We start from the raw sequence: 12,500 nt of genomic DNA on the forward strand, positions 1-12,500 counted from the left end.
GGGATGAGAAACGACAACAAGAGTGGTGGAGCTAGGCATACACACATACACACATATATATATACAGATAGAGAATAGAATACCTTTGGGGTAGTTAGGTATGCAGAGTTACCGCAGCTCCGGTCGACCACCTGCTCCAATTATGCTTGTTAAGCTTCTACGTATGTATGTATGTACAATACATGATGGCTATCTCACTTTCGATGCACATTCTATGTGAATACTACACATACGCACATACACACATACGCACGTTTCACGATTCTGTTATCATCCAAATGGTCTTGTAAAATGTGATACTCTACCCCCTACTCTTTTGTCTCTCTCACACGAGCACACACAGACACATTCTCTCTTCGATATATTGCATATAATCCTTTTTTTCCTTTTGTTTTTTATCTTTTTGTCCTCTTTTTTTTTTTTCTTTTTCTAGACTCAACTTTTGTTACGTGTATGTATTTTAATTTTTACATGTACGACGTATCTTGACGTATTATTTAGAAAATAATAGAAGCTCGTTTTGTTATATTTTATCAATGAATTTCAATTTTATTTTACCGTTCTTATTTAATACAAATTGAATGCAATTTTCTTTGATATATTTTTTGTTCTCCTTTTATATGTAACTTCAAACAAATTATGTATTTAATTTTCTGTAGAACTTCTGGCGTATTTAGTTTTCTATCGTGTATATAATTTTGTATGGATCATATACTTATTGTTTCATTTTCTATGGATCACGTATTTAATTTTCAATAGATTATACATTTATTGTAATTCTGTATGAATTGTGTATTTAATTCTGTATGGATATTACACGTATTTAATTTTATATACATATATATATATATATATATATCATGTATCTTAACGCATGTATATATACATATCTATAAATAATTATAAGAGAAAGAGGATAATTATATTTGATTTAAAAAATTTTTATTCTATTTCCCTGTCTTAAGTAAAAAAGAAAATAAAATAAAACATATATATATATATATATATATATATGTATACATATCTATACATATAGTATAAAATATAGATCGTTTAAAGGAAGAAACTTGTCGTGGTTTCAGTTTCTTTAAATCGTTTCACGTCCGATAATAGCTTTGGAAAACATGTAAGCACTTACAGAAAAGATCGTTGCTTTCTTTCTTCTCTTTTCTCTTATCTCTCTTTTTCTTTTCTTGTTTGACACATAGAAGAAAACTTCTCGAAGTTCTCGATCGAAGAGTCGATTCACGTACGCTCTCGATCTCACGAAGTCGAACGAAGTAACAAAGATTCTCTATCGAATTCACGAGTTCGTTGACACTTTTACGCCGGTTACTTTTTTTATCCTTCGATCGAAAGAGAATATGCATTATGCATTTTTCATCGTTTCATATTTGCAAGGAGAAAGAAAAATCCTTGGGAGCGGAGAAAAAAAATTAAAAGCAAAAAGAAAGAAGAAGAAAAATTACTTCATTGATAGATGATCTATAGATCCCTTTTTTTGCTTTCTTCTTCTTCTTTCCTTTTTTCTTTTAGCTTTTCTTTTCTCGCATTTTATTGATCGCAAAAATATCTTTCGAGATATTCTTCTCTCTTTTTTTTTTCTTTTTAAACGAGACAGCCGAGAATTAATTTTCACGTTGAATTAAAATCAATCGCATTTAACGCGATTTTTCGTTCGAATCTAATTGCGATTAATCGATTACCTAGAAAAATATTTATTAAGAGGTTAGGTCTGTCATGAAAAATGAAATTTTTTAAAAGACAAAAGGCATCAAATATTGATAAAGAATAAAAAAAAGGATCTGCCTTTACCGGTTTTCCCTGGCGCGAACGTCGCGTCGAAGAAAAGCCGCGGGGATTTCGAATGCTTTCACAAGAACTACCAGGAAAATTCGCTTTAAGCTCGGTCTTTAATCCCGATTAACGAGAGCTTAATCTCTTACCCAATCACCCTGCGAAAACAAGAATAACCGGAGATGGGAGAACGTAATTCCCACTTTCTATTGACTTTTAATAACTTCCAGGTTCTCTCGACCGTTCTAACACTGACAATGAGATATCCTTCGACGTATATTATTGATCCACTTTGCTATCATAAATTAGCATGAATTAACGCTTGAAAATTCGAACTTGATATAACATTTTTCTCTATCTCCCTTTCTTCTGTCACATTCTTTCTCTCTTTCTCTCCCTCTTTCTCTCTCTCTTTGTTAAATCTATCAAAAGCTCATCATTAACGAAGATCGTTCGTTTCTATAAGAAAAAAAAATATGAGGATGAGGGTGCCCAAAAAAGTTCTTAAGTAAACAAAAAAGTTCCTAAGTGATTCTAAAAATCAATTACACTTTTTTCGAATCTTTCTGGGCTACATTTCTTTTCTTTCAGTTCGTAAGAAAAGTTCTCCATTAGGGGTAGCAGTTTTGTTATTACAAGAGAAGAAAGAAAGGGAAAAGAAAGAAAAAAATCACTTGGTAATTTTTGATGGTCCATCCTGTGCTTGCAGATTTATTTCCTATTAAATTCTTACGTATCTAACGAATGACAAATATATATATATATATATGTGTGTGTGTGTGTATTTATTTGATTATAGCAAACATCGTCGTATTTGCTCAATTATGACGAATAACATAAATCATTGAGAATAGTGATGCATACACGTACGAATATCACGATCATCTTCCGTACACGTATTCGAGACAATTTTACCACGATAACCGGGAACTCCCCCATCATGGGAGTTATCGCTTCAATTTCCACTTCGACGTATAACGCCGTAATAGTATCGGCCGATTTGTCCCGAATGGTTATAGCACGATATATCAATAACCATACCATATGTATGTATGTGTATATATGTATATATGTATATATGTATGTATGTATGTATGTATGTATGTATGTATGTATGTATGTATGTATGTATGTATGTATGTACTATGTACATATCAGAGGAGAATTGTTCGTTTCGCGGGGAACTCCAAATATTAACAAAAATTCGAATCGATCGTAAACAAAAGTTAATACTTCGTTTATTGCGAGAATTATCCATTTCGATTTTATCTACAATACAAGCTTAAGCAATTTTGAGAATTTGAGAACATACGTACATACATAGATACATAGGTATTAGATATATAGGCCCATATAGATCCAAACACAAAGATTTTCCTATAACGCTTCAATCGACTGTTTTTATACAATTTTCGGACAATAAATCCAACGATAAATCGATTAATTACGCAACGCAAAGAGAAGAGAAAAAGAAAATGATAATAATAATAATTTAACGTAATATCGTGGAAATAAAATTTATCCTATGCAAACAATTACGTTTTTCAACAATCATTATAAAAGATCTCCGATCGATTTATTCTCCTGGCGAGTTATTATTCACTGATGTTCGTCATAGCCCTATTCACCTCTTGCTTACTCTTATCTTTCATCTTTTTCTAATTCTCTCTCTCTCTCTCTCTATCTCTCTCTTAACTCTTTCCTTGAGATTTCCATGAAGAAACAGTTTACTTTAGCTAGCGAAACCAATTATCGCATCCCTTCATTCTTACTCTCCATCTCTTTCTCTCTCTCACTCACACACACACACACACATCTTAGTATAGAATTTCTCACGATCTCTACTAGAACATAATATATCTAATATAATACGTAATGCTATATAACAGATGCTTCGTAATAAACGATAATAATAGTAAATCATAATACGAAAGCCTGTGATTAATGAAAAAAATAATAGTATCTAATAATATGAGAAACTATGGTGAATGAAAAAATGTAATCAATGAATGATCGAGGATACAAAAGAAAGGAAGGGGAAATTCGAACAAGATAGTTGAAAACGATAACACTGTAGAACATCTTTGTCTACAATTAAAATCTCTCTCTCTCTCTCTCTCTCTCTCTCTTTCTCTCTCTCTTCCGTTTCTCGTAGCTAGAAGCTATCCTAAAACGAGAGATGATAGCGATCATTAACGACTCGTACGTGCACACACAGCTTCCGTTTTGCTACAACGAACGAAAGATCGGAGATGCGCTATATACCTCGGTAATGGCTGACAGTATATATATATGTGTGTGTGTGTGTGTGTGTACATACATCTTTCTCTTTCTCTCTCTTTCTCTTTCTTTCTTGATAAAACAGATTCTAACGATCTACATTGACTACGAATACGATCGTAACTAATGATATTGATCGTGATAAATGATGAGATTATCTAAGGGTAAAATGTTGGGTCCACGGTGTTTGATGTCACGATTTTATCTCTCTCTCTCTCTCTCTCTCTCTCTCTCTCTTTCTTTCTTCCTCTTCTCGAAAAAATTTAGTTCATTTTCCTATAGTAATCTTATAGTAACTCGTACCAAATCATATTTCGTCTGGTGTGTGTTGAAAGCTCGTTAAAAGAGTTTAAATCTAAATCCAGGCAGGACGGCACGTAGTCTATCTAAAATTTCGTGCCACGAATCTCTTATCTTTCAAAACTTTTCAACGAGTCGAAAAGTCCTTTCGAATGGACTCCGGTTCAATTTATAAACTACTTCTAATTGCCTTTCTATCGATCTTTCGATTACTTTTTCTATCTCTCTCTCTTTCTCTCTCTCTCTCTTTCTCTCTCTCTCTCTCTCCCTCTTTCTCTCATGTAATATACAAAGTGTAATATCGATCCGTTTTAAATATATTTAAATTCAACCCTAAGATATTTCAATTCTTAACATTACATTATTTAATCGAAAGAATTATAAAAAAGAAAAAGAAATATCTATGTAGGTATATCGATACTCCAGAAAGACGAACTTGGACCGCGCAATTTGAGATTGGTGTCCGATATATCTAAAGGTTTTCTCTGCTTCCATGAGAATGTCGTGGACAAAGCGAGAATATAGGTCAGCATATTCCGTTGACGTTTCCTTTCGCGAACAGAAAATAGAAATGACTTCTATTTAACAATATACATACGTACATATATATGTGTACGTGTGTATCCACACGTTAGAAGAAAAATATCGCAAAAATAACACATATATAACAAAGTTAATGAGAGATATTTTCCAACACTTTTAACACATGAATAATAAAACGTTTTAACTAAACATAAAAATAGAGATAACATACAAATATGAATACGAGTATATATATATGTATATATATGTATATATGTATACGTAGATATATGGAAGAGAGAGATAGAAAATATGCATGTACATAGTAGAACCACCACTCACGTTCTCATCCAACTAGTAGTACGTGTCTCTCGTCATTGATCCCATATCCCACTACGTGTCCGTTCACTGCCAAGCGCACGACCATTCACCCCTTCTCTCCCTCCCACTCACCCTACCTCCCCTTAGCCATCTCTCGCTCTTTCATTCGATCCGATCGACCATTTGAAAACTGATTCGTAGGAATCGTCTGATTAAACCTAGACTATCTTTCTTATTTCCTTTAAAATAATTTACATTCTTGAAAAAAAAAAAATAATTGTATGTATAATCGAAATATGTCCCTAAAAATGAATAATATTTGAATGAAATAAAAATTTCGTGATCCTTTTCTTGATTAAAAAAGAAAAAAAAAAAAAAAAACAAGAAAGAAAAGATTCGTACAAATAAATTGTTTTAATTATTCACAGGTATACAAGATTGACGGAGTCGGAAAATCGAGAGAAATGTTTCTCAATGTACTGAAAATTTATGAAGAAAAATATAACGTGCGTAATAATTCTGAATGAACAACATTCGTGGAAAATATAAAAATGTTCGCAATGATAAATAAGTTGACATGAATGAGAAAATTCTGATATAGTGACGTAAGGACAACGTGTTACATGTACTCCTTTGTCCTTATATACCAGAAGATAGAGAGAGAGAGAGAGAGAGTGAGAGAGACTGCAACAGCGAAACTAGGCGTGATGTATGCACGTGTGCGAGTAAGTACCGACGACAGGACGAGACAAAGGAAGGATCGTTGGCATTGTCGGCGACAGTGTTACCGCAATGTCGCCATAAATTTACTGCCACGTTTCGCTTTACCATCTCACTACGCTACGAGAGCCTATGGGCTATGGTAGACATAAATAAACGAGTTCCTATACGATTTCCTATCTTAATTAGCTGTCCAACTATATAGATATATATATATATATACATACTACCATTTCAAAATTTTTCAATTTATGTATTCGTCGAAATAATAATCGAAATTTTCTTTCGAAAGAAAAAAAAATTTATATATATATATATATACGTGTGTGTATGTGTGTATATATATATAAACACACACACACACAATTGTCGATCTAAATATTATTTTCATTCTTTTCTCTTTTTTCTCTTCTTTCTTGTAATTTAAAAAAATATTAATAAGAGCTTACGACATTTGATAATTATCATTAAACTTATGAAATATACGTTCAATTATTGTATCGATTGTTACATAGTACATTCTGTTTCTTCTATCTAAATTAATGAATAAATTAATGATCGTACGTATCGATTTTTTGTTCGAATATTGTAAATTTGTTTTTCTTTCTTCTCCTTCCTTTCTTTTAATATTTAGTCGAATAATTGCTTCTTAATCGACATGACATTAAAAAGGCAAACGTACTGAACTGGATAAGATCTTCGTATCTGTGGAAGAAGTCGTAATTGGAAGATTAAGATGAACGGACGACGACGGTAATTGAAAACTTAATGTCTAGACGAGATGTCGAAATAGTCTGCTATCTCTCTCTCTCTCTCTCTCTTTCTCTCTCTCTTTCTTTCTCAATCTTGGTTTCTCGATGAACACGACGAATAAAATCTATCTTTTGAAACGAAGTTCAACGATTCATTCGAGCTATTGTCGTTCTAGTTCCTTTAACCAATGAAACCTGAAAAGTTTGTAGAAAACAAGAAGAGAAAAGAGTAGATTAATTTCGATTATTAATCATTATTCGTCTTATTCCTTTATTCAACGACGCAGAAAAGAAAAATCTCGTGAATTAACAAAAAAAAAACAATGTTATTATTATAACGTAAATTATATATTTCAACTCTTAACCCAATTATCGATCGTATATTTATTATTACGTCGTATAACACGTATTTCCACAAAGCATGCAACATGTACATGTAATCATAAGAAATTATTAAATCGTATAATATCGTTATTGCGTATCGTATATCGTATCAATTGGTTTATTGCGTCGTTCGATGATATTTCTTCTCCATTTGTCGATGTTCTCCTGTTGTAATTTGTAAATATTACATTTTTAAGAAATAAATTTCTTTACAAACGAAACGTCTTACTTCTTTATTTTTTCTTTGTCTCATATAATATACCACCACCAATAAAATATATTTAATGGAATTACCTGTATGTCGTATAAATATATAATATTTAGTCGATATAAAACGCAAAAGGGAGAAATTATATTTAATCCATCCAACTTCGTTGAACGCTTGTTATCGACTGCCCTGAATCTGATACGTATAACGTGTAACGAATATATACATATATATATACACACCTTGGAAAACATCTGACATTTACACAAGGACAAAAAAATCTCTTCGAGTTCGTTTACTTGTTTTTATTAGCATTAACGTACACACACACTTTTGTTAACATATACGTACTACTCAGGACCAAAACAAAGTGACTCGCTTCGTTGGTTCTTTACTGCTGATCTCATCGTGTTGTTTATTATGAACTTCGGTGACCTATTTACATTCTTGGAATAGACACTCGAGGTCGATAACATTTTGATCTTTATAAGGAAACGCGATCGAGCGTGTGTAAGAAATAAAAATATCTTTTAAATAATATTCTATAATTGTATCTGTGTATACGTATACATATACATACGTATATATCGTAAATAGGAATCGTAACAATCGATTACTATCTTAAAAATCGATTATTTAAAATCAGCTAAGAATTTTAAATGCATTTAAGATTTCTTTGAAGAGCAAAAATATAGTATATTATTAATAATAACTGTATATATCAAATATAATATCTCTAATGCAATATATACCCTATGAATCAGATTAGTAATATTATATTTGATTGAAAAATAAATTCTATTCTAATAAACGGAAAAAAAAGGAATTCATTAATCTGTCAATCATGTGTTAATATTTTTTTTTTTCACGACGACTAAGTCATAATAAAAATTGTGTTGAAGCATATCTTGTATTAAGAATACTTTTTTATCTTTTTATTTTCTTTTTCTTTTTTTTTCTTGTTTTCGTTATAAATTAATCCAATTTCACGACAGCTGTTTGACGAGTATAATCACTTTGACAAGTAATTATTTACTATCCAATCTGGATAAACATTTCTAGAAATAAAATCCTACGGAGTTAACAGATTAATAATTGATTGCAACAAATCAATTATTCAATTCGATTTATTTTCCTCGCAAACAAACGTGATAATAATGTTCAAGTTGTGATTGGTAAGTAAACTTGTTTCATTAAAAAAAAAAAAAAAATTTATGAGAAAAAAGAATCCGATCCGGTCGTGATCCAATTTGTAAATTTCTCTAAGACAAATCTGTATAACCGTATACTTACGAGATCGTAATTAGACTAAACGCGAGTTATATCCTGTAAATCATGAAAACGCGTAGATAATTTGATGGGTAGAATCTCGCGAGTGCAAGCCGGACGATAATTTAACGATGCGCGTTTGCTATTCGGGTAATACGACGTGGTAATTCATTGTGTCTCGGCTACTACGTTACGCTCGATAAATCGCTTAGAAATGTGAAATGCTTTGCACGTAGAGTAGTTATGTAATATAGGAGTATTTATGTACATATATACATACATACATAGGTATGCATCTATTCAATTTGAAGGATTTTGTATGAGAACAAAAAAAGAGTAATGTTCAAAAATTATCGTGTTCGATTAAAAAAAAAAAAAAAAGAAAGAAAGAAAAAAAGAATAGAAAAAAAGTTAAGCAAAAATATATATATAAAAAAAAAGGAAAGAAAACTCTTCTTTTTTCGCGATTCTAAAAAAAAAAAAGAAAAGAAAATTTTCCGATTTGTACAACGAATGAATTTTCGACGATGAATTTTCTTTTAGATTTAAGAAAATTTGTGAAAGACATCGTACGAATATATCCAACGTGTTAATTAATTAACAGAACAGAAAGAGAGAGAGAGAGAGAGAGAGAGAGAGAGAGAAAGAGAGAGAATAGAAATAACTCCCTAAAGAAAAAGCAAAAAATAGAAAAAAGAATTGGAAAAAGTCAACGTTATTCGGTTAGTCATCGCGAATGCATAGAATTACTCTTTACGACTCGCAAGGGAACAGCGTCAAGTAATAAATCCAATTATTCGCCTCACGGTTGCTACAGAACCCCACGCTTCTTCTAATTCCCTCGTATTAAGAGAATATGCTAAATAATATTTCTCTCACGATAGTTTGTGCTTGAATAAACGTTAACTTAGACAAAAATAATCCCGGATTAAAATATAATATATCGAAATATTATTTATAGATATAACTATACCTACACACACGCGCGCGCGTATCTATTTTTGGAAAATTATTTAAAATTTAATTGTGAATCTAATCCTTTCTTTATCTAATTATTTTATCTCATCACTAGATCAGGTTGTTAACAAACGATTTTGAGCGATACACGAACTAACGTTAGTGTAATATATATATACATACGTATATATATATATATATAGGATGTGGTACATCACACACAACGTTGTTAGAAACGTTAATTAAGGATCTTCAGCTCTACCTCCTTCTCTACCTCCACCTCTTCCTCTAAGGTAGTCTATTCCTGTGGAAATGAGATTGTCGAGGCTGCCACGGTCAAGAGTGGGTCTTTCAACTTGCTGAAAACGAGAGCTGTACAATCTACAGCGTGCTGTATATTAGATACTAGCAGGTGTCTAACCTAGTCAACTGATATTGGAATTGCTTAAAGTAGAACATTTTCTGAGGAGAAAACGAAAAACTAATCAAATTTCATTTTCAATCTTTCATGTGGTTTCAACATTTTCTGAGATCGATGTACTTTAAAAAAGAAAAAAAGAAGAGGAAGAAGAAAAGAAAACATATAAAAATATCATTCCAACATCGACAATAGAAAATACATGAAAAATTTTTCAAAATTCAACAAGAAAATTCTAGAAAAGAACATATTGTAATATCAACATTTCCCAGAAGTTTCAGTGTTCACTGAACTCTGAAAAAGAAAAATCATTCTAACACCGACAATAGAAAATCCATGAAAAATTTTCAAAGATTAAGGTCGCAAGAGAATTCAAGAAGAAGATTCCAGGAAAGAACACGTCGTAAAATCAACATTTTCAAAAGTTTCAGAGTTCACTGAACTCTGACAAAAAAGAAAAAAAAAAAGAATAGTCATTCTAACATCGACGATAGAAAATATATGAAAAATTTCCAAGAATTAAGGTCGCAAGAGGATTCAACAAGAATGTTTTAGCAAACAACTAATCGTGAAATCAACATTTTCAGAAGTTCCAGAGTTCACTGAACTCCGACAAGAAAAATGAAAGAAAATTGTTTTAACATCGTCAATGGGAAATACATAAAAAATTTCCAATAGGTTAAGGTCGCAGAAGAATTAAAACAAAAAAAAGAGAGAGAGAGAGAGAGAATAAAAAATAAATAAAATACCATTCGATAAAAGCGAAGGAAACAATGGCAAAGAAAGGGACGCGTCATAAAATAATCAACATTTCGAGAGCATTTCAGAGTTCAATGAACTCTCAGAGAAAAACAAGTACAAAAGAATTGTCCCAACGCTGGCGATGAAAAATACGTGAAAAATTTTCCAAAAGGTTAAGGTCGCAAGAGAATTCCAAAAAAGAAAAAAAGAAAAGATAGAGAAAGAGAGAGAGAGAGAGAGAGAGAGAGAGAAAAGAAAGGAAAAGAAAGGAAAAGAAAAAAAAAAAGAAAAGAGATCCTAGAAAAGTCAAAAAGACGAGTCAAAGACGAGTCTATACGTAAATGGTACAGAAAAAAAAAAAAAAATATCATCGTCTGGGTTGTCTCGTCTCGTACGAAACTACGAAGAGAAGACGAAGACGTAGACAAAGATGAAGAGGAAGAGAAAGAGGAGAAGATTCAGAAAGGAGAGAGGAGGGTGTAGGGCCAACGACGAGAGTGAAGACGTCTGAGGTGGTAAAGAAGAGAGAGAGAGTGAGAGAGAGAAGGGGTTGAAAGCTCGACTGCAAGCTTCTGGTACATGCCACTTCGTTTAAGAGGCGAATGCAGGTCAACAGGCTGCAGTGAGTGAGTCTGATGGCTTCTCTCTATCTCCCTTGCTCTTTCTCTTTCTGTCTTTCTTTTTCTTTCTCTCTTTTTTAGGATCTTGATAAGTATCTCCTTTCTTGTAGATTTAACTATATCGTAGAAGAACATTCATACTCGCATGTGTGTACATAAAATCTGATTCATAAAGAGTCTACATAGCGGTGAATACAACGCAAGTAAATATAATATGAATTATAATGATGGCGGATGAATTATTTTTTGAATACATGTTCCATATATATTGAATACATGTTTCAAATATTCATCGATTTTTCTCTCTCTCTCTCTCTCTCTTTTTTTCGTGATAATCAAGTTAATCGTTAAAAGAATTAAAAAAAAAAAAAAAAAAACAACGAAGAGAAATTGAATCGTAATTGAACGATATTAGATTAAAAGAAAAAAAGAAAAAAGAAATTAAAGAGAAAGAGAGAGAGGAGATATAAAATTCGAAGGAGTAAAATCGTAGAATGTACTATATGATATAAATAGCCGACAATCTCCTTGGTGAAGTTTCGTGTGGAATCTAGGTCGAGAGGCCGGTAACTTTGCTTTCTGTAGGACACAAACGAGAGAGGATGAAGCACGATGGCCGGTTGCTAGCTGAAAGAAGGAGAGAAGGAGCCGGTTTTCGGAACAATGAAAAGAATCTCTGATACCAACACCGTGAGTACTATTACGTTACAATCAACCACGTTATTGTTCCACCCTGTGTGCGCCTTGAACTGAACTCAACATTGAAGTTGTCGACCTGAGAGGTCAACGAACTCTTTTCTTTAGGACCAACACCTATCGATTCGTAAAACATTATACTTATTTGTCATTAGTTTATTTTAGATCTGTGATATATGAAAAATATAAAAAAGATTTTTAAATATAAAAAGAAATGGAATATGGAAATTAATAAAATTCTTTTTAATGAGAAAATAAGAATAATTTAGTTAACGATAATATTTTATCATTACATATATATATATATATTTTTTTTTAATTATTTTTTACATACATTTATATATTATTATACATGCAGTAATTCGTTTGAGACTACTTGTCGAATGAAATCGATGAGAAATCGAGGCAAATGCGATCGAACTAAAGACAAAGCCTATCTCTCTCTCCTTCCCAGCCTCCCTCTCTCTCTCTCTCTCTTTCTCTCTCTCTTTCTCTCTCTCTCTCTCTCTCTCTCT

At 32.0% G+C, this 12,500-nt stretch overlaps 1 protein-coding gene across 2 annotated transcripts in view; it reads right to left on the bottom strand.

The window, feature by feature from the left end:
• Positions 1–12,500, bottom strand: part of LOC122635628 — a 110,017-nt gene that overhangs the window by 50,334 nt on the left and 47,183 nt on the right. Inside the window, exon 1 of one of the 2 annotated variants that reach the window (XM_043826039.1) lies at positions 7,527–7,826. The exons of the other annotated variant lie outside the window; for it this stretch is intronic. Coding sequence (XP_043681974.1) covers positions 7,527–7,545 — 19 coding nt within the window. The 5' untranslated portion in view covers positions 7,546–7,826. Of the gene's footprint in view, positions 1–7,526; positions 7,827–12,500 lie in introns of those variants that run through there. 2 annotated transcript variants of the gene reach the window in all.

Source organism: Vespula pensylvanica, chromosome 18, assembly GCF_014466175.1.
Source record: "Vespula pensylvanica isolate Volc-1 chromosome 18, ASM1446617v1, whole genome shotgun sequence".
Classification (NCBI taxonomy): domain Eukaryota; kingdom Metazoa; phylum Arthropoda; class Insecta; order Hymenoptera; family Vespidae; genus Vespula; species Vespula pensylvanica.